General features: G+C 49.2%; 8 protein-coding genes across 8 annotated transcripts; 3 read left to right on the top strand and 5 right to left on the bottom strand.

Annotated features, from left to right (window-relative positions):
* Positions 1 to 397: 397 nt before the first annotated feature.
* On the bottom strand, positions 398 to 646 carry SPSK_06802 (uncharacterized protein; the record flags this gene model as incomplete). Its single annotated transcript, XM_016733496.1, has 1 exon — positions 398 to 646. The coding sequence occupies one exon, from the start codon at positions 644 to 646 to the stop codon at positions 398 to 400; it is 249 nt and encodes an 82-aa protein (XP_016592174.1).
* Positions 647 to 3,266: 2,620 nt separating this feature from the next.
* On the top strand, positions 3,267 to 3,564 carry SPSK_06774 (uncharacterized protein; the record flags this gene model as incomplete). Its single annotated transcript, XM_016733470.1, has 2 exons — positions 3,267 to 3,409; positions 3,471 to 3,564. 2 exons carry the CDS (start codon positions 3,267 to 3,269, stop codon positions 3,562 to 3,564), a joined length of 237 nt encoding a protein of 78 aa, XP_016592173.1.
* A 1,387-nt stretch (positions 3,565 to 4,951) lies between these two features.
* SPSK_06665 (large subunit ribosomal protein L37e) lies at positions 4,952 to 5,511 on the bottom strand (the record flags this gene model as incomplete). The annotated part of the gene is made up of 2 exons (XM_016733366.1): positions 4,952 to 5,286; positions 5,433 to 5,511. 2 exons carry the CDS (start codon positions 5,509 to 5,511, stop codon positions 4,952 to 4,954), a joined length of 414 nt encoding a protein of 137 aa, XP_016592172.1.
* Positions 5,512 to 6,701: 1,190 nt separating this feature from the next.
* SPSK_06498 (uncharacterized protein) lies at positions 6,702 to 7,628 on the bottom strand (the record flags this gene model as incomplete). Its single annotated transcript, XM_016733203.1, has 2 exons — positions 6,702 to 7,019; positions 7,098 to 7,628. The coding sequence occupies 2 exons, from the start codon at positions 7,626 to 7,628 to the stop codon at positions 6,702 to 6,704; spliced, it is 849 nt and encodes a 282-aa protein (XP_016592171.1).
* Positions 7,629 to 8,813: 1,185 nt separating this feature from the next.
* SPSK_06811 (uncharacterized protein) lies at positions 8,814 to 9,041 on the bottom strand (the record flags this gene model as incomplete). Its single annotated transcript, XM_016733503.1, has 1 exon — positions 8,814 to 9,041. One exon carries the CDS (start codon positions 9,039 to 9,041, stop codon positions 8,814 to 8,816), a length of 228 nt encoding a protein of 75 aa, XP_016592170.1.
* A 2,034-nt stretch (positions 9,042 to 11,075) lies between these two features.
* SPSK_06106 (uncharacterized protein) lies at positions 11,076 to 12,958 on the top strand (the record flags this gene model as incomplete). The annotated part of the gene is made up of 3 exons (XM_016732813.1): positions 11,076 to 11,242; positions 11,314 to 12,739; positions 12,821 to 12,958. The coding sequence occupies 3 exons, from the start codon at positions 11,076 to 11,078 to the stop codon at positions 12,956 to 12,958; spliced, it is 1,731 nt and encodes a 576-aa protein (XP_016592169.1).
* A 259-nt stretch (positions 12,959 to 13,217) lies between these two features.
* On the top strand, positions 13,218 to 13,716 carry SPSK_06695 (uncharacterized protein; the record flags this gene model as incomplete). The annotated part of the gene is made up of 2 exons (XM_016733396.1): positions 13,218 to 13,364; positions 13,438 to 13,716. 2 exons carry the CDS (start codon positions 13,218 to 13,220, stop codon positions 13,714 to 13,716), a joined length of 426 nt encoding a protein of 141 aa, XP_016592168.1.
* A 1,583-nt stretch (positions 13,717 to 15,299) lies between these two features.
* Positions 15,300 to 16,274, bottom strand: SPSK_06470 (uncharacterized protein; the record flags this gene model as incomplete). The annotated part of the gene is made up of 1 exon (XM_016733176.1): positions 15,300 to 16,274. One exon carries the CDS (start codon positions 16,272 to 16,274, stop codon positions 15,300 to 15,302), a length of 975 nt encoding a protein of 324 aa, XP_016592167.1.
* Between the last annotated feature and the right edge of the window lie 5,654 nt (positions 16,275 to 21,928).

The raw sequence follows: 21,928 nt of genomic DNA, 5'->3' as shown, positions 1-21,928 counted from the left end.
ACAACATCACCGTCGCCTGCGTCCATCTGCCGATGCACACAGGTGTCATCGACGATCCTTCCAACGGCAGGCCTCCTATCTGGTTTATTATTCCCATGCAACGCGCTTGCTTGGGTTGCATCGACTCGCTGGCGCTTGATCGCGCTTGTCTTCGACTTGTTTGGCCAACAGCTTCAAAAGATCCCCCGGGCCATCTCCATATCAAACGGCGGGTCCCATGCTCCGGCATCGCCGTACGACCGGTACGATGCAGCATGGTTCGCGGCTAACGGGCGGTCGAAAACAGCCACAGAACAGGGCTTCGAAACGGCCCTCGAGCCATCCAAATGGCACTGCAAACCAAAATCCAGCCTTGCGGTGAGACCAGCGTTTAATTACCTGCATGCGCAGCCCGTAATTACTGTGGCTGAGCAGAGTGCAGTCTCACAGCCACCCCTGCCCAAACCCCAGTATCCGGAACACCGCCCTCTACCACTTTTTCGAGCGGTTGGCGATCTGCTTGGGGCTCTATGGGGGCCGTGCCCTTTCCGTGGTCCATGCGCTGCATTTTCGTGCATGTCGTGGGACTGAGGTCGGTGCCAGAGTTGACGCTACCTCTACCAATACGAGAAAAGACCGCGCCCCCGGCGTGCCACGAAAGCGACATGAAGGCTCTCGACCGAGATCCGTCGTCGCTTGTGGGTGGTATGATGCAAGGTGATCCTCTCTGCCCTATGGAGGCTCTGCGCCAACCCACGCCTTTGCGGGAACATTCCGACGACAAGGCGCGGCTATTTTCGAACGGCATGCCAAGTGTTTAGTTTCACGGCGGGCGGTATGTTGCGGTCCGCACGTACATGTAGATACACTGTTTGTCATGGTCCATGAAGAGTTTGTTTTTCGGCCGCTCTACGGAGTACCACAGGTTCTTCTGTGTCGCCTGTGGTGCATACGAGCACCTATTCTTGCTGAGTTGCTTTGTTTCTCTGCATCGGCTCCGTCCCCACACACCCCGTTTGCTTCAGTTCCTGAACAGGAAAGCTTCAGCTACCATATCGACACACCGACCGCCGAAGACAGCCACCATGACCTTGCCGAAGAAGCGCGTTAATCGCGAGTTGAGCGATGCAACGATGAGTTGTGGATCTGCATGTCCATGTTTGAAAAACGAGCCTCATCATGAACACAAACATTCTTGGTCCAATCGCCCCATGTCCAAGCTGCGACGTGCACAAAGAGCCGAGAGGCCGATGCAACATTTCCTTCCCGGTGAATACGGAATTCTGCAGGGAGCAGGCCAGCAGAGGCCAAACCCTCGAACATGGATCACGTCCGCAGCCACCCGTCAAGCGGAAGGCCCAAGCTCGAAGCTTAGCCCGCGAGCAACTACCAATTTAGGGGCCAGAACGACCGTGAGATCTTGTCCAAAACGGGGTTGGGAGGGAGAAGGATAAGTTTGGGCCGCTTTGCCGCCATAGTGGTACGTATTTTCGCCAATACGATGAATACGACAGCGATGCGAACCAAACAAACAACGTCAAAACCACCTACCAAATTCGAACTCTGCGACGCATTCAGGCACACTGAGCTCCAAAGCCCAGGCTAGGATTGGTCCATGGACCGCAAACTGACCTTCCCATCAACCCAGTCACCCTTTTTGATCGTCCGCCCCCTGGCAAGGAGGCTCAAGCTCCCACTGCGCAGCAATTATGGGGCCTTTTGGAAGCTCGTCCGCGGAATAGACGGACTTTTCGGGGGACTCCTCCACGGACTACACGGACTTTTTCCGACGACACATTGCAATAAACAAATTCCAAATGTATCGACATGGGTTGTGAGGCTACTTTGCTTGTCGCCGTCCTTGCGGCCCCTCTTTGCCCACCATATCTCGATGTGGTTCGGACGAAATTGTCTGGTACCCGTATTTTTGCAGACCTCAACCCAGGTTTCGCTCGAAAAAGTTGAACGGCAGAGACATATTCGGAACAAAATATCATACTCCCTGTATTTCTTTTGTCACGTCTAGACAAATGTCGTATACGGGGGTAGGGTACGTGGAGTAACTACTAGTGTAAACCGAGCTCTCCTGCTAGATGCAGTTGGTCTGTCTCTTTCTCTATGAATCTTCTCTGGTGCTTGCCATTGACGCCCTTTGGAACGAGATGACGGAGCATTCGGTAAAAAATGGCCGAGATACAATCGAGAGGGTACACCGTATTTCGCTTTAGTTTTTGTAACGGATAACCTTTGGTGATTATTTGTTCGTGGTAATGTACTGACTCCTGTCTTAAAATACCTATTTCTTTCTTCTTTCTCTGGGTTTCGCTCTTCTATCCAATGCTCTAATTCCTATTACCGGTCTTCTTCAAGACCTTCATGCGCGCTGCGTCTCTGCTCTTCCCATTTTTATGCGCGCTTCTAAAAATACAGGGATCACGAAAAAAGCTACCCCTTCCCCCCCCCCTCGAAGCTACCCCAGAAAAATAACCACCTTGCAAGGCTATCCCATCGGAGTCGCCGACCTCACGTTTTCTTGACTACATCTCTACGTCTTTATTCAATTATTGTTTTCTTTAACTTTGATATCTCTCTCATGTGTAATTTTCTGCTTGCTACTTTGTTTTATTTGTTTTATTTTCTGCCTTGCAGCAAATATCTTCTTCACCATTCACTTTCCTACTTCCTCTTATTGGAACACACCGACCTCCCCTTGTCACCTCGTCTCCATCGTGTTGGCCCTCTTCCTACATCCCGCTCTCACGTCCAACGTCCCACTTCAACGACGACTGACAAGGATCCTTGGACAGATCTCGACGTGCGAGAGGGTCTGTGTCTGATCAAGAATTCAGCCTAGGCAAACCAGGCCAGGAAAGTTTGATACAACGCAATACCACATCCTGAATAAACAATTGCAAACCAGAAACGTCTTTGCACACTCACACAACTTTACATCAATCCATCTTCGGCCTTCAACTTCATCCTCTGGCCAATCCTTCCCGGACGAAGCAGAGAAACATAAAATCCTATAAACATCCTGTATTCCTTCACGATCAGAAACAGTCAAGATGAGCTCTGTACTGCCTCCTCCGCCTCATCTCTCAACTACTACTACAACAACATCATCATCCTCATCATCCTTGTCGTTATCGTCAGCATCGTTACCGCAGTCCTCATCCAGGTCCTCTTCGACCTCACCGCCGTCGAAACCATTGGCTTCGTTGCCAAGTCCGTTGCGGTCGTCATCTGCGTCACCTTCTTCGTCTGACTCAACACCAAACACTACCACAATGAGCTCCCTCGACAAGAGCCAGCTGCAGCAGGAGATGTCCACCCTGCCTCTGTCAACCATCTCGACATCCATTGCGGCCTCGTCGACCTCCACGGCGGCCGCAGCAAGCTCAACCAACACCGTCAGCTACACGCTTTCATCGTAAGTCATTTGTGGTCTGTGTTGGCCCAAGCCTGTATGGACATCAACACTGACTGTTTAGGTCCACGTCGACGTCTAACCCGGGCTTCCTCGGCGGGGTAATCACCGATGCCGTCAATGAGGTCCTCTCGTCGACTACCAACTACACATCTTGATGTACAGATGGCTCGAAATACAATGTGCCAACATTGATATATAATATCATGTCGGGCACGAGATCGTTACGTTTTATGATATTGCTTTATTTTTTCGTCGTTGTTTGATTTTTTTCTACTCATTTTTCTCTTTTTTTGCTCTTTTTCTCTTACATATTTTTCTTTCCATTTTTCTTTCGAATTTTTTTTTTTACGTTTCTAGTGTTTTTTCTTTTCTTTTTTCTTTCTTCTTTCTTTCTTTCTTTCTTTCCTCTTTATTTCTTTTTTTCTTCTTTCTTATTTTCTGTTATTCTCTTCTATTTCCCATATATTTTCTTTTCTACTCTATCTTCTTTGTCATTTCTTAAGGATGTACATGATTCTTTATTTCGTATATTCCCCCCCCCCCTTTTGCGTTTCGTCGTTTGTTTCTCTGACCATTTCTTGACCTTCTCTTCTTCACACACTCTTTTCTTACTCTGCTTTTGCCACTCGACTTTGGTTTATTGCCTTTCTCCCTCCCATAGCTTTTTGATACGCAGCTTGGATTTATTTCAAACAGCCAGAGTTATATAGGTGTTACACCTGTGTCGGTCACTACCAATCATACGAGACATAACATTCAATGCAACCTTGTCGTCCTTTTACGTGAACGCAAAAGCTGAATGAACAGGATCCGCCATATTTGCTACATTTCAACACGGATAGATCGGATAGTGATTCTTGTTTAAATTAATACAACCGTCCCAAACGTTGATAGTTAGCAGCGGGTTACGAGACGTAGGCATTGATACCAGTTAAGATCCTGCTGTTTTTTTAAATGTCTTCAATTTTTTTTGTTGGTTCCTGGCAAGCCCGGCACAACAGAAAAGCTAAAACACCACCAATAGAGCGAACACACATTTCAAAGCGGTGCACTTCGTCAATGCTGTCTTTTCCTGTGCTTTCATGTCCATTTTTTTATTTGTTCCTTCCTGAAGTCGAAAGTATGCGCCCGTTTCCTCCCATCCTTTGAAAAAAATCACAGCCGTCCGCACCCCCGTTGCTATTCTCCGGAGGGTCCTCAAATATTAGTGAGAGACGCCTCCACCTCAATTTTGAAATATAAAATTTTTGCTTTGGTCGAAAACGGTGTCCAGTTGTGTTGGCTTTTCGCGACTTGGCGGTCGGAGGGTGTCCATTGTGTGCCAGTTCGAAAGGGGAGGGAGTTGGCTGGCTTTGTCGACACGGTGGTTCGTAAAAAAGATTGTAGGTTTTGTCGTCTCTCCGAAAAAGCAGCTGTTCCGCCAGCACCTCTCTACTCCTCCCATGATTTGTGTTTTCACCCGGCCCGCATTTTATCGTTCAAAGACTGAAAATGGAAACAGCAAACGGATACAAAGAAAGAAGAACGAGCAAAGACAACGATTTAAGCACGGACAGCCCGGGACGCGGCCGGTGCGCCGACCCGGAAACCGTTCTTGAACCGCCGGGCAACACCGCTCAGGAAGCGAGTGCGGCCAGTGCCGGTGGTCTTTCTCCGCTTAGCCTTCTCGGACCAGTTGTCTGTGGGTGGGTTAGCGACCGAGGAACAGCAACGTGTGATCGGTAGAGAATCGAGGTACGTACACTTCCGGACCTTGGCGGCAGGGTAGCCGCACGTGGAGCACTCGTGCTTCTGGACGTGCATGGAGCGGCGACCGCAACGACGGCACAGAGTGTGCGTCTTGTTGTGGCGCTTACCGAAACTGGAGGTACCCTTGGCTGCGAGTTTGTTAGTATTCTGCTGTCTCGTTTTTTCTTCTCTTGGTATGGTTGTCCTCCTCGCATTCGTAGCCAACAGCCATGTCCAACTATGTCCTCTCTTTCGTTGTCTGTTGTCGGTTCTGTCGTCATCATGTGTAATGTACCGTTGGCGAAACTTTCGGTGATCGTGTCGGTGGCGTATTCTCTCGGGTTGGACATCTTTGTCATCGTCGGTGTCCCCATCTTGTGATGTCGTCAAGTGCCTGGCAACGTCTCGATTCAACACGTGGAATCACAATGACAGCCTTGACGAAAATTTCGACTATCCAGCACTGTCGCTCGTCGGCTGGCCGTCCTTCCTCATCCTACATTAAGCGCATGTCGTCGTTCGTCGTCACAGACTCAGCGGCTTCAAGCACGCGGCAATATCGATTCGCTCTATCCGAGCCGGGAACACCGAGACCGAAACTGTTGAGTGAAACAAATCGAAGGTTCGCGATTGGGACGGGCGACAGAAATCGAAACAGATACATAATCGAGAGGCTTTGTGGATACGTCCGAGTTTTGGCGATGGCGATGCAAGTGCTCGAAAGGGCAAAAAGGGCAAAAAACACGTACTCATTTTGATGGCTTGTCTGCGTGACGGTCAGTCAGATGTTCAACATGCAGTCGAGGCGACAGGAAAATGGTTGTCGTCGTCGAGTATGGTATTTTCTCGTTCGTTCTGCGAAATAAAACGCACCTTTAGGACAAATTGATGGGTGTGGTTGTCGATGATGTGAAGTTGGAAAGGTAAACCGAGGAGGGGGAATGAACAGCGGAGAGAATCGTCACGCCCTTAATTTTTTGCCTATGGAGCGTCGGCCGACAAAGAATTTTTCTTGCGCTGCGGCTTTCTCACTTTGGGGGCACCATACTAAGGAGACATGAAGAGCATGGACGCTAAAGTAAGCCCCACTTAAAATACTGGACGGGTTCTATTCACACCAAAAAAGTCAGGGCACGGCTCCACTGTGCAGAAAATAGGGCAAATACCGGATTATCCCTGATTCCGGAGAAACTCAAAGCTTACGTCACGTTATAAATCATGACTTGTCACGTGCCTTTAAATCAGTTACAGAAATCGCTACGTACGATCAAGTCGGCCACATACATTGACAAAGTATGAAGTTTGTCAGAAAACGCGAATGGTATCGTGTATGGTGTATGGTGCTTCACGGGCGTCAACTGCAAAGCACGACGTCCGTATAATGCGATTCCCCTTGGTCATGGAGGTGAATGTAATGAAATGCAAATTGGTATCTTGGTAATGACAAATCGCTACAATAATACGTCCCCAACTATCCGTATCCTGGTTTCCAGAGTTCAAACGCCAACAGAGCCGGGAGGCCAACAATGCTGCTTGTATTTTCCCTGCTTTCCCATGACGCCCGTCATCGGAATGGACGGCCCAGGATCTCAATTTTGACGTTGCTGCTGCTGCCGACCGTGGCATTGTGGTCCTCGTCCGTCGGTCCTCCCTCGTCGCCGCCGAGATCGACCTCGTAGCCCATGCGGTACACAATGGATACGCGGCCGTCCTTGCCGGTGCCGGTCAAGCCGTCGCTGGGACGGACGGTGACGGCCATTTGGGAGTTTAGGTTGAGGGAGCAGACGGCCGAGGCGGTCGCGTCGGCCGTACTGTCGGTAACGGGGAAGTGGATGGGATGGGCGAATTCGACCACCATGGAGACCATGGCATTGTGGTAGAGCTGGGCTGTCAGAGCGAATGCCTCTTCATTACACAGTCAAAGGTAGTACACAAAGAGATGGTAACAAAAAGAACCTACATATGTCGCGCTGTCAATGGCGAGCAGCCACTTCGCGACGCGCACGTCGTCGTCGTCACTGGACAGCATCATGCCCATCTCCGGGTTGTCAAGCAGCAGCACGGTGCGCTCAAACTTTTCGCGCATCTCGTGTGCCAAGTCCTGGACGACTTCGAGGGAGGCGTCAAAGGTCAAGGACGGCGGGGTGGGCGGGGTGGTGTTGTGATCGGTGACCAGCGGCAGGAACTGGTTGCCGACAAAATGGATGTGGCCCTGCTCGAGGTGCCATGCGAGGTCGATGTCGAAGGGGGCGAGGTGGTTGGCATAGTAGCTGAAGTTGTGTTTGAAGGAGTAGATGACGATACCAATGTTGCTCTTGCCGGTCTCCGGGTTGATCGTGCAGTGGCGCAGCCAGTCGCCGAGCAGGCGGATGGTGAGCCAGCCGCAGCCGACGCCGTCGATGCCGTGGATCGTGAGGAGCTTGGCGTCCTTTGCGGCGTTGAAGGCGGTCTGGAGGCCGTCGGGGACGACACCTTCGCGATCTTCCGACATCGTGGCTGTCAAATGTGGTTGGCAGAGCGGTTCGGCGGAAGGATGGAATGAAAAAGTATGCGTCAAGAACCACCAGGGATGACAAACTAGGAAAAACGTAAATAGGCGAGACGAATCGACAAGTAGAAAATCCCTCCCAAAAAACAAGACTAAGCTGGAGCCCAAGGAAATTGATCGGCTAAGACTTGTACTGAGCAGAGGAGGATAGTTTGGAATTGGAGAGAAACGGTGATGATAGACACCACACGTGGTTTTCGAAGAAGAAGAAAAATAATAGCGAAAGTAATAAAGAGATCTAGGAGGCACACGAGGCAGAAACAGAGATGAGGTACGGAGGTAACGGAGTGGACGGATAACAAGTGGGATCAAAGCGGAGAAGCGGTGTGAGATGGACGTGGTTGGGTTGGATTGGCGATGGACAGCGAATCCTTTCCAGGTCTGCTCTGAAACTCAAGTGAGGGAGAATGAGAAGACGCATGGGAAAGTACGGAGCAGAAGACTAGAAGAGCAAAAGAGCAGGAAAACAGACGATAAGACGACATAGATGGGCGGAGAAATCGTTGAGCTCTTATACTTTCCGGGAATCAATTGCTCCGTACGGGATCCTCGTCTAGGACGGACGTCTTGGCTGGTGCAGGAGTGTTTCGTCAGGGAGAGCGGGAATAGAAAGCGGAATGGTGAGATTGTGAAAAAGCGGCGAGGGAGGTTGCAATCACAATTGTACGTTTTGTCGCAGAAGACAAAGTCACAAGAAGGTATCAAACGGAAAAGGAAGGTACAGAGGAGGTCGCACAGATACACATTCTTGGCAGGCAGACAGGTCAATTGACAACTCAACGACGACAGGGAAGGAGCTTCTTTGGTTTGAAGGGTGGCCGTTGAGGTCAGGAGAAAGCAACGGTAGGAACGACTGACAGCTCACCAAGAAAAAAAGAGGATTTCGGGCGACGAGCGGACGGCAAGAGGGGTGGGGCCGCACTCCAATATTGGAGTGGCCCAAACCGTTTGGGGCATCGCCTGTATTTCACCAGCGGCTCCCCATCCATTGATTTACAAGGCGGCTATGTCGTACTCCGTCCAGGGACCGCAGTCTGAGAGGACGTCACGTTTGAGCCTGTGGAGAATGGAATAAGATACAATGCAATTGGTCTATACAACTGTATGTTTGCCATTCATCGACCGATGTCAAAAGGTCAAGAACACGACATCCGGGGCAGAAGAGAGCTTGGACAGCATGTCTTTCTCGAGGAAGAGAAAGACAAACATGACGGCGCATTGAAAAATGGCGAAGGGGATTTTCATAGCTCTTTGGAGCTTCTGGCGTCGTAGTGCAGCACCCCGGCCAGCTGAAATCAACGCGCCACAGGAATTGTCTGTTGGTTGCTTTGTCCACCCCCAGGCTAAATCGACCATTTTGGTCGACATGCCTGCACAGGGATGGTGGGGAAGAAGCAAGTTTTATTGGTTCCTGGAGGGGAGTGAAACAAAAGAGAAGAGGACGGGAAGAGGACGGGCGGGAGCATGAGAAGAGGGGAGCATCAATTAACAAACAGCTGAAAGGACAAATAGAAGTCCGAATACGATTTACGAGATGAATCTTATGAAGAGAAAAGAGGCGGAGAGAAAGAGGGGAAGTAAGACTCGTGACAGGGAGAATGCTGGTCGGACGAGATCCGACAGATCCCAATTTCGACGTCGAAAGCGAGCTGATTGCGGCGCCCGAGAGAACAAATTTTATCAGTGAATATAAGAGTCGAGATATAAAGTAGTCACGATGTGCACCTGCACTGGTAGGAGAACGGAACCACCCGCGGCAGTACGTCGCAATCTTCCGGGGACAAAGCAGAAACGTCCTTTCTGACAGAGCGCAAGTGTCGGCCGAGCCCACATTAAAACCATGGCGTACTGTGATACTCTGCCAGTCGGATTTGTGGAATATTAACTTTGGTGGTTTTTCAATATTATTTCGTGATTTGCTCTCTCTTAGTTTGGGGGGAGCAAAGCCAAGCAGGGTCGCTGCCTTCCGGAAATGTGTTTGTCAACTTTTGCCCTCGTGCGCCTTTCGTACAGAGTGATGGGTGCCATGCAAAAGATTGCCCATGTCCATGGGAATTTGTACGTGGTACCATTTTTGTATATGTCTCAGATCAGCGTTTGAAAGTAGACACGTATCGTAGCAAAGTCTGCTCGCTCTAAAGGGGCTCGTCAAGCTGTGCTGTTAATCTGCAACTTCATTTGCCGTCGGATTGCTGGCTAGTTCTCTTTGGAGGCGATACGCCCTGGTCACATTTCATTTTACTCCCGATTGCTACTTTGCCCAGAAACAGATGTCCAATGCGGTGTGATGAGATTGAGTGTTTGCTCCACGAAACTAAAGTTGCAGCTTGTCTTGATGGTTCCGTGTGATGAGATCAAGGACTGTGGGGATTGCATCGTGTACGACGCATGTTTTGCCTTTGTGCTTTTGTGATTTGCACTTGTCCATGTACCCCAGTAGGACACAAGCGCTCAACATTGCTCGTGACAACCTGAGCAGAGCTAGTAACTCTGGCTTGCTGCGGATCACGGACCGGTGCCGTAGGATCATTCAGGGGGCGGGGAGACCGGATCGACTGCAGCGGTAGTGAACTGGGATAAGCTTGAATGTGTTCTTGGGGCTACGTTTGGTGAGGTATTTTACATATATGTAAACGCTGTGTATAAAGTGCTCGTACGAAATCGCAAGTGTTTACGTAAAGGTAGAGTTCGTCACAGACACGGTTAACAATACGAATGGCGCACATGTAATTACGTTGCAAATTTGACCGAGAATGCCCTACGGTGCGAGATGAGAAGGAAAACCACACAAAAGAAGTAGGGGCCAGCATTTACAGTATCGATCTGCTGTAGGATCTTTGGTGATAAAATATTTCTACAAAGCTTGACTAACAATAGATCATCACTACCTTTACATTTGCAGCCGACGTCGCAGGTAAACACTACGGTTGTGAGATATGGTTCTGGAATAAGGAGAATCATGTAAAATCTCCGCTGTCGAAAGTCAACAATGGAATCGTGCATTTAGTGCACTCCCACGGTCTTGTGCTCTGCCGTATCAAAAACACTCGAATCGTTAGCCATGCCCAAGCACAATATACCTTATTCCTGTTACTGAAATGGCAATCATGGCAGCGATATCTGATAACTCTCCACATCCCGTGGCTGATTCAACCACGACCCGCAAAAGTCGCCTTGTGTCGGCTAAACTGTCACGATACCCTATGCCTATATCGCCTTGCCGAAGTATGCCTACTTATTTAATTTTTAAACGACTTCCTGTGGCCCCTTCAAAGATGCGGCTGTCTGAGAGGAAATATGTGCCCATGACGAAAATGTAGAACGGCTCTCTCTGCCTCGCCTTGCCAAGACACAGAGGTGTGATGCACACACCGACGGCCACGGATCACGATGAAAATAAGCAAACAAAATATTGTGGCCGTCCTTGTGGGCATATGGTCGACTGTCGAGGCTGTCATTGTGCCAGTTACCGGGATTCACACTGGGATCAACCCAGAGCGGGGGACATTTCCGCCACGACTTCGCATCCAAGACTTGCAAACTAGTGGTCCTCAATGGTAAGGGAATATCAGTAGATTTATGAATCAAAGTTGTGTGCCAAGGACCACAACCACAGCTAACACGATAGGGACCTCTACATCCAGGCCATGGCGGCCTGGAAGAGCATGCCAGAGGACAACGAGCTGTCCTATTTTGGGTTGTCGGGCATCCATGGCCGGCCGTATGTGGCTTGGAACGGCGTCGAGCAAGTCGAGGGTGCGCCCTTGACGGGCTACTGCACGCACAATGAGGTGCTATTTGCCATCTGGCACCGACCAATGGTGGCTGTCTTTGAACAAGTCCTGGCGCGGCATATCCAGGCCGCGGCTGCTCTCTACAACGCCACGCCATCCATCGCCGAAACGTACCGCCATGCCGCCGATACCTGGCGCCATCCGTACTGGGACTGGGCCCTCGACAAGGCGCTGCCAGACGCCGTCGTGACGCCCAATGTGACAATCCGCGCGCCGCCCGATGGACGCACCACGGCGACTCCGGCCAACCCGCTGCGCTACTACCGCTTCCACCAGTTCCCGCTCAACGCCACGCTCTTCCCAGCCGACGACGACTACCACCTGGCGTCATTTCCAACGACGCTGCGCTGCCCGGACCCGTTCAACAACTTTACCAGCAACCAGGGCATGGCCAGCGCCAACATTGCGGGCATCGACTTGGCCGGCCAGGTGTACAACATTTACACCCGTGTCGCCGACTTTGGCAGCATGAGCTCGACGGCCTGCGACAGCACGTCCTTTGAGCAGGAGCACAACGAAGTGCACGTGGCTGTGGGTGGCATCCATCCCATGGGCCACTTTGCGCACTTGGGCTACAGCGGCTTTGATCCGCTGTTCATGATGCACCACGCGGCGATTGACCGGCACGTCGCGCTGTGGCAGGCGGTGCACGCCAATGCGTCCATGTTCGGCCCGCAAGAAGACTACCAGACACAGACGGGGCAGTTTGCCACGGCGCCGGGCACCAATATCACGGCGGATAGTCCTCTCAAACCGTTTTTTGCGTCGGCCAACGGAACGTTCCACACGCCCAATTCGGCGAGGGATATTGCGACGTTTGGGTACTCGTACCCGGAACTGCTGACGGCGCAGTTAACTGCTCAAATAAATAGCATAAATGGCAACCGATCCGTAAATGCGAGCTCCAGGACGAAACTCCGTCAAGCCGTCACCGCCGAAATCAACCGACTTTATGCGCCGAACAGCGTACCAGCGACGAAACGACGTCGATCCCGGTCGCGTACGGTGGCGTCAACGCCGCAGACGGTCTATTTTGTCCGTATCGCCATCGAGAAAGCAGGCCTTGCATTGCCTGCCGCCGTCAATGTATTCCTCGGCACGACGCTGGCTGGCAGGCTACTTCTCCTGGCGAGTCCACCAACTGGCCGCGTCCATGGCGAGATCGGCCTCGAAAACACCTTGCAGATCAGTTCGAGCCAGGACATTAATGTGGCCATGGAGGACGTTCTTCGTCAACGGTTCCGCTGGGAGGTCGCCACTGTAAGTTGCAACATACACGTTCGTGAAGAGCAATGCATTTGTTCAACTGACAACCCAAAGCTCTCTGGAAAACCTGTCCAGCTTAGTGAGACACACAATGTGACTATCCAGGTCCGCGAAGAGACTGTTCACCTGCCAGAGAGCACAGAAGAGTTTCCCATTTACACAAATGTGCGCATTCTAGATGACCTTGGGACAGAGAAAACCACCGAAAAATGAGCATGGAGGAAGGGCAAAAAATTGCTTGCAAAATGATATACGTCCAATTGTGGAATGTCAGCTCAAATCAGGAAGCATGAAGGTGGAAAGCAATATAATTCATAGGAATAGCCATGGACACATAAAGAAATAGCAGGCACAACAAGGAAAGTTCAAAGTCCCCATTACCCCCAAAGGAACCCCGAAAAAATAACATAGTGAATACAGCCCTTCTCCTTGGCGCTAGAAGTCAAGGGACAATCAATAAAACCCAGCACTAATGCGAGATAACAAGAAAAAGAATCAGACGGGAGTCGAAGACAGTAAAACGAAGAAACCAAACGAAACGCTGCACATTCAAAACGCAGGGCGGCGAACAATGAAGAACTCGAAGGACAAGGCGAGCGGCGGCTGGCGGGCGTATGCCGTACGATCGTCACAAAAGAGTAAACGAGGCGTGACACTCAATCACACTGCATCACTTCCCTTCCGAGAAACAGCAGCCGCCATTGGATGAGAAGCAGCAGCCGTCGCTGTCAGAAAAGCAGCAGCCGCCATTGTCTGAAAAACAACAACCGCCCGACGACGAAAAACAACAGCCATCTGACGACGAGAAGCAGCACCCATTCGTCGTCGAAAAACAGCACCCGCCCGTGTCGGAAAAGCAGCAGCCCGGGTCGTACGACGGGTCCAGTGTGCTCTTGCGGACGCCCGTCGAGTGCTTGCAGGTCCGGGATCCATCGCTCGACGTGCTGCTCATGGGCTCGGATGATCTGTAGCCCGAGGACGCAGACGACGATGTTGTCGGCCGTGGCTCGGTCCGCGGCTGGGCGGCGGCGGCGGCATGTGCACCCGCACGAACATCATCACCAACACCGTCCATCGAGTGACGGGGCGTCTGCGAAAGCGCCGCAAGAGGGATGCCTTGCGCTGTCAGAACTGCCGAGACCGCCGCCGCCGCTTTGCTGTCGGCATCTTCCTCGAGCTGATAGGGCGGGGGCGGTTCGTTGTGTTCCATTGCCCGTGGGTAGTGGGGAAAGATCTCGAGTTCGGTCGGGGCTGCAAGGTGAATCAATAGTCACAATTGCTGCGTATTTGCGATCCGCGATTCGATTGTGATATCCTTTTTTCTTTTGAAGGATACTTAAAGATGCCCAATGGATCAGACGCTCTTTCCCTCTCGTCTTTCTCTTTCGTCCGATGCCTTTGTTTCTTTAACTCGCACCTTCCCAAATCTTCATTCCAAGTGGCCTTTAAACGGCTGCCTAAAACAGGGCTGGTACACCTGCTGCGGCTAACAGCCGAGAACGCCAAATTGTGTCGTAAGCCGTGCCCGAGAATAGCAATGTCACGTGTTGCAGGTTAGACAACATCTCATCCAAGGGATATCTTGATCCATATCCAGCCAAATCCTGAAGACACACGTAAAAAGTGGTCTTCTGGAAAGGTGTAGACATACCCGTCATTTGGATTTGGCTGTGGTAGTTGGGAGCATTAACAATGAGAAACATATGTGATTTTTTTTTTTTAAAAAAAAAAAAAACCAGTTGAATATATTTTATTTGTTTTAGTGACCCCAACTTATTACAGGTACATTGTATTACTATACGTATTTGAAAAACCCTTAAATATCTTACATTTATCAAAGTAAATATGATAATAAGGCTTTCTTTCTTGATTTTTTTTTTTTGGCAAAATAGTCGAGGCTATTAAAATGTAGAAATAACAATTGTCTTAGCCGCTTCATACCCAAAACATTTGTTATTCAGAAATATATTGTCGTTTACAGAGCCCCGACTTTTGGGACTCGTGCAACAAGCTCGTCCTTAAAAGACAAAACATTACCATTCGGGGGACACTTTAGGCGAAAAGGGAGATGTTCTAGGACACAGGTAATCACACATATAAACAAGGAACTTTGTTATTATCCAACATCGGCCATACACTGAATTCATCACTCACTTTACATCAAATCCCAAAATTCTCTGGTGGACGAAGGTTAACGCACAACCCCTGCCTTTGTGGGGTTTCGATCAGGTCATTGCCTGCAGCGTTCTAGTGCCACTCCGGCGACGCTCTGCAAGCCGAGAAGCACCGACAAGTTACAAACATTGAAACAATACAATGATGGTTTGCTGTGTCACCTAGAAAGAAGAAAAACGCGGTAGGTGATCAACGATTGACAATATGAACAACCCCAGAAGAAAAATATTATTGAAATGAAAAGGTGACAACGGCTACGTTATCTGTTGATCGTCCAAGAAGACAACGATGAGAACCTCAAACCATCAAAAAGTCATAAGAACGGTGCAAAAATAAAACACATCAAAAACACCGCGTAAGTCGCGTAAACATGGAATTCTCATAGCCAAAGAGCGCCGACCAAAAACAGAAGGGAGCCAACGCCGAGTGATGCAACTGTCTTGATGCCGGAGCTTACGACTACTACCGACGGCGAAGGGCGAGGAATAGACGTCGTGTGGTTTCCTGCACTAGTGCCAGAGCCAGAACCGGAGCTAGAGCCAGAACCAGAACCAGAACCAGAACCAGAACCAGAACCAGAACCAAAGCCAGAGCCAGAGCCAGAGTGCGCGTTGGCGTTGGCGTTGCCCGAAGCAGACGAGCTAGAGCCGCCCGAGCCACCGCCATTGGCATTAGCATTGGCGTTGGCAGACGCGGAGCTGGATGAGCCTGAACCGCCAGAGCCAGCGTTGGCATTGGCATTGGCATTGGCCGAAGCAGAGCCAGAGGAGCCACCAGCGTTAGCGCTGGCCCCAGCGCCAGCATTGGCAGAAGCACCCGAGCCAGAACCAGAGCCAGAACCGGAGCCAGAGCCGGAGCCAGAGCCGGAGCCAGACGACCAGCCAGGGCCGGACGACGCACCAGACGAGGCCCAGGCGTTGGCGCCCGCTGAAGCCCAGGCACCTGCCGTGGCATACGCATTACCGGGGCACGTAACCGTGGCGGTCACGGGCTGCTTGCCGCACTCGGTGCAGGTGGTGACGGTCACAGTGAAGCCCGAGGGGATCTCGCCGGCCGTGCACGTGCAGGGCGCGGAGTCGCAGGTCTTGGTGATAGTGTAGGTCTTTTCCGTGACGCCCGTAGAGCAGAGGGCCTCGTATACGGTTGTGTACACGTAAACAGTGGGCTGCGGGACCGTGGTGATGCGTGAAGGCGACGAGCATGGCAGCGTCACAGTGATGGGCGCCAGAGTGGTGGTCAGGACACAGCTTTCTGGGTACTGGGCAGCAGCAGCGCCGCGAACAGCGACCTTGTGGTCGACAAGGGCCGATGCCACGGCCAGCATGGACAGGAAAGTAACTTGTGCAGCCTTCATGGTGAAAAGAGTGATGGGAAATAAAATATATTATAAAAAATATGTGATGAGAATGGAAGGAGAATTAAAAAAAAAGTAGCGAGTGACTGTATTGGATAGAGACCTCTCGATTGTCTTCCAAATGTGGTACTCGTAAAGAGTGACGATGAATCAACAAAAGGTAAAGAGTGTATAACGGCTCGTGATAATAAAGAGAGCGACGACAGAAAGAGAGGACGAACCTGTGCTTCTCACTTGAGGCCAGTAATGGTCGAATGTGTGTCTGGATGCTGTCTGAAGGAATAGGAAAACGAAGAGAGCAGCGTCACCGGAATCTATATATACAATGCATCATTGTGAGCAACGATAGCTTCGTTTCACAACCGTCAAACAGAGTACGGTGTCCTACTAGCACAAGTGGGCGTTCATTAGAGGCAGGCACAAGATGAGGCTAGTTGGTTGACGGAGAGAGCGCAGTCCCATTCCCCTCTGAGATACTCGTTGCTACTGAGTAGCCTGTTGTCCTACGTGTTTTGATAGGAAAAAGAAAACAAACAGAGACCGCCGAGAACCTTAAAAATGGTAGTAAACAAAAGACAACGGACGGGAATTAATGAAAATATGTGCAGAAAATATTCGTGGCCATGGCAATGAGGACGAGTATGGGCGGGCCGAAAGGAATGGAGAGGGTGTCGATGTCAAAGCGAGACTGTTCGCCATGAATGCGACTAACTCGCGATGATGGGTCTGGATCTGGGTCTGGGTCCGAGAAGCTAAGTCCAGCCACGATCATGAGAAACGGCCAGGCCGGAGGCATGAGCGCACCAGGAAGGAAAAGATGGAGCTAGTCAGGGGAGAGGGGAAGAACTAACAGAGAGCATTCTGTAGGATGTAAATATCGGAATGAGACAGCCATAGTCCACGTAAGTGAGTTTCGTATCAAACAAAAGAAAAATGGGAAGTGGACGAGGAGGCACATTGTAGCTCTGGTACAACAATTCCTTAATTGGCTAGTACATGACAAATGAACACATCAATCAACGGAGGACCTCAAACGTGACATATCAATGGCACTTTCTGGACGGTCAAGTCGGCATCTAGAGGCTGGTGTATAGCTATATTCGCAACAGGGAAAGCGGTTGCTGGTAAAGGACACGAGGAAGAAGATAGGGCTACAGGGGAGGTCAGAGATCTAACCACTGTTGGCATCACGATGTGGGAGACGAAGAAACCGGACGATGCAAAGGAGGAATGGTCAACAAAGAATGAAAGGAAGATGGAACAGCTGAAACTCAGGTATGTCGTACATGTTATATCGCTGCCTGAACCAGTGATAATATAAATCCCCGAAGGGATACTGAAGAGAACGGAATGGGCACTTTGAAAGTGCTGATGAGAGTCTGGTGACCCAGGGCCATAAATGCTAAAGAAGAAAATAAAACGTACGACGGAAATGACCTTCTCAGACAAGGGCAATTTGTTGTGCCAGAAACAGCGACCTTGAGGTACTTGACAGCGTCATATCTGCATTCTGCAGAGCGAGTGAAGTGGCCTTGGGGCAGCAAACAGGGATTGAGGAGACCGAGGTAGCTGAATGGGAAGGGGATAGGGGGGCGTGGAAAGTTTATGCAGTGGGCGCAGTGTGTGCAAGACGGCCGAGGGAAGTAAAGCCAGTGAGCATAAAAGGATAGTGACAGGAAAAAACGGACAATTAGCCCGTTAAGATGACTCTCTTCAAACTCGTGGGGAACGGAGAAGTAAACGACAAGATGTACATAAAATGCCGTACAAAGGAATGGCTTTCTCTATGCAAGCTATAGCTCACGATACAGGGTGGCGTGCTAGGAATTTCGATGTAAGTGGCTGTGTTGGAAGGGCGTGCAGTGAATGCCGCGGTCAAGAATGGAGCGTGGAAATGGAAAAGAAACATGAAGGGTCATAGAGAGGGCAAGAAAAGAATGTCTCAGAGAGGAGGTACGCTTGGAGTTTATGTGCAATAGCTGTACTTAAGTAAAAGGGAAAGAAAAGAATGAGTAGAAGAAAAAGAAGAGAATGACCAGGAGGGATAAACAAAGAGAGGATATGATAGAAAAAAAGGAAGACTGAAGAGCGGCTGGTGGAATCTACAATTTCCCGGGCGAGGACAGCTGAATGCACATTGTATAGATTAGCGGACGGTCTAGGCCGGTCTCGTACACAACGCGGTTATGCTTGGTGGATGAGACTCTTGGTGGAGTGGACTCGGCTAGAAACGACCGTCAGCGAATATGGCAGCCCAAAAGAGATTCAGCTGGTCGAAGACAGGTGGAGAGCCGAGGGACACGAAGATTGCCTGCCAAGGCAGGTCATTACCTTTTTGCGTATCATTTTTCTAGTCCCTTTCGGCGTAGAATACCGCGAGGTGATTCAAAAAGTGGAGATTTTGTTTAAGTAAGTGCGGCCTCCTATGTTGACAAGTTGTCCGGCATAAACAGGGTCGTGATGTGCTGAAGAAAAATGCATCGACCTTAAAATTTCAAGGGCAGCTGCAACGGCCGTAATTAAGGTGGCCTTGACAGCCTTAGCTTCAGGCAATATGCTTATTGAAGATAAATTTTCTTCCCGTTGCTGAAGCGAACGATACAGATAAAGTGATTATTTTTGGGACGGACAACGGGATCGGCACGTCGTAGAGCTCTGGTGCGGTATAAAGAATGTTACATGTCGTGGACGGGCAAGGCTTCCATTTTGGCTCTAAATTGTCACAGACTGGTGCAAACCCGAATCAGGAAAAAAGGTTCCTACATACAAAGCAAGCATTCCGGAGAAGAAAATATCGCTTTTGTGGAGGAAGTTGGACAATGAGACGTGACTTAACGTCCTGATGAAGGGAGCAAACGCGTGGGTGCAAGGGAGAGTCTTTTTGTTTTGTTTCTTTGTTCTGTTCTTGTTCCTTTTTTTCGTTTCTTTTTGTCAGGTCTAGAATTTGTCGGCCAGGTGCCTCTGTTTGCACAGGTGAAACATAGTCTCAGCTGCCCTATCATCAAGTATCATTTAAAACCCTCTCCAGTTTCCAGATGAGGCAACATCTTCACGATGTTTTGTCGATTGACACTAACAATTAAAGCACCATAATGCTCGAAACATTCCTGTTAGGTAACCATGAAGCTCAAGATTTGCACTGCCCCTACGGCAGTGAACAATCATGTTGGATTGGAAGGACATATGGGCTACAGTACACCCAAACTCTGGTATGATTATAAGAAATCCCGTTGTATTAAAAGAACGCTTGGAAAAGTCCGACTGGGAGACTGGGGAGACTGGGGAGACTCGAGAAGTGAAATATGTAAGGGAACCAAAATATACGAATGGACAAAGAACAGTCAAGGGCTGTCTCGAAATAGTGCTTTTCAAATAAACCATAGACAGAAAGGGGGAAAAAAATTGAGGCCGTCAAAGTGGAAGAAAGCATAAACAAACTCCTTAGAGCGGGGACATAGTGCCGAGAAACATTCCCCGACTAGACAGCCAATAGCTCCCGAAGACAGCGCCAAAAGCAGCAACGGTCGTGTTCTAGTGAGACAGATCTGCAACATTAACCCGACTTACACGACTAACACGGCAATGAACCAATGAGGAAGAGTAAAAGAGAAAGGGAGGACGTAGAACTAAGCTGCGTTTCAGATTAAAAAGAAATGTCGTGCACTTTTGGTCGAAAAGAAACTGAGGGGAGAAAACATAGAGAAAAGCCAAGAACGAAGAAATCAATAGACTCAGTAGCCGGCGCGAATACTCAAGTGCAAAAGAAAGCAGGGGCGAAATAAAAAACAACCAAACCCAGCCTTAAAAATAATTTCGAACGGTAAAGCAAAGAACATTACAAAACCAAAGGATATGCCTACGCTTCTCGGGGGTAGGTATGCGTAGAGTGAATGTTTGAATCAAAGAAACGCCAGGAACAGACAGATCTGGGACAAAATGCAACAGTTCCTTTCATGGTGCTCGCAATGAGTCTCAGACGTGGACATGTCAGAACAATGCACGCCAAAATTGTGGTATAGGAAGGGCGAGGCAAAACAAGTGCATAATTTCTTCGAGATCTAGTCCGAGTTTCCACCACAGAATAAAGTGCCTGTCAACAAGAAATGAATCTACCTCCTACGCATTCATCAGTAGACCGCGTGCCTCAAACCAGGCCTCTCCAAGCCGTTCTACGGTGGTGGACGAAAAGTATTATCAAGAACGACCTGACGAAATTTGTGTGAGTCCTAAACGCGAGATCATCTTGCGACGAACTATCTAAATCACCAACAAAGTCATGCGAAGCGTGTTTTTAAGTACCACCACGTTGAGTGATTGCCTTTCTAGTACAAGATTCTGTAACCTGGGCTGAGTGGCATGGGCTGAGTTCCATGAACTACCCAGCTAGGTCTCTCGCTGCCAGGGTCCAATTGCAAGACTCCGTCCGTATAAACAAAGAAGACACCTTTGCGATATCCGAGCAAGTGCTTCATCAGAGATGAGAAAGGCAAATAAACAAAACCATCAAAACAAATCCAGTCACCCAGCCAGTCATCCGTCTCCGATCGTGGCGAGAATCTAAGAGAACCGTGAAGAATGAACAAGACTGACTAAGTCAAGCAGTGGGAACCCGGATGCCGGATGCAGTATAAAGTAAGTAAGTCAGTTATGCACTCGAAATTCTGGACAGGTATTTTGAACGACTGCGTGGGAGGAAGGGGGGTGAATCCAGGCCGAACGAGTTCAGTATATTTTCTTCAGTGGCGACCTGATACGGGGTTGTCTCGCTGCAGCTGGAGCTTTCCCTGTATCTCTCCAGGTGTTTGATGTATTTTATCCTATTATTTCGTAAATAACTGCATTCTTCAATGCGCTGGATGTCCCTATTATCCCATTTTACTATTTTGTAACGGTCTATTATATTGTACTTTACTCACTTTTAATACGTGTTTGTTGTATGTTGTTAGGTTATTTTTATTTATTTTTATTTATTTTTATTTATTTTTATTTACTTTTATTTACTTTTATTTACTTTTATTTACTTTTATTTACTTTTATTTATTTTGCTTTCTTAAATGCACCTTTTTCTTAATTAAACTGTAATACTTTGCCGTTATTTCAGTTTTCTTCTTTGCTGACAATATGGTCAGAACCTAAAGTACTACCACGATGACGCCTGCATACAGATGACAGTGATGTTTACTCGAAATTGAAATCACGCTGTCTTCTAGATACGAGGATTCTTTTTGTCACAAGCGTGTTATCATTCACGCGTTTTGGTTCTCGGCAATAAGTTTGGCGTCCCTTTTTCTTTCACCCTTGTCATGTTTTGTCTTGAGAATGCACGACGCAGTTTTCTTTTTTTTCTCACGATGCCCCTTCCTTCGCTACTGTATATTTTGAAGGGTGTGCGTGTTAACTAGGGATACGTTCTGAGATGTTTTTAGACGTCATTCCTTTTTCGTATAAGTCAAATTTGACAACACACCATCCCACAGCATCCCTGTAAGACCACGCTTTGGCACGGTTCCACCCGCTAAATATGAGACAACTGTCACTCTGCCCTTGGCTGGATCATATGAGATGAGTGGTTTACAGTGTCGGTGAGCTGGCACTTTGTTAGTATAACGTTGTATGTTTTCGACCTTTTCACCTTTACTGATTTGTCTTCACTT

Source organism: Sporothrix schenckii, assembly GCF_000961545.1.
Source record: "Sporothrix schenckii 1099-18 chromosome Unknown Cont38, whole genome shotgun sequence".
NCBI classification, from domain to species: Eukaryota; Fungi; Ascomycota; class Sordariomycetes; order Ophiostomatales; family Ophiostomataceae; genus Sporothrix; species Sporothrix schenckii.
The sequence above is the reverse complement of the archived record's forward strand: the minus strand, read 5'-3'. Positions and strand labels throughout refer to the sequence as shown.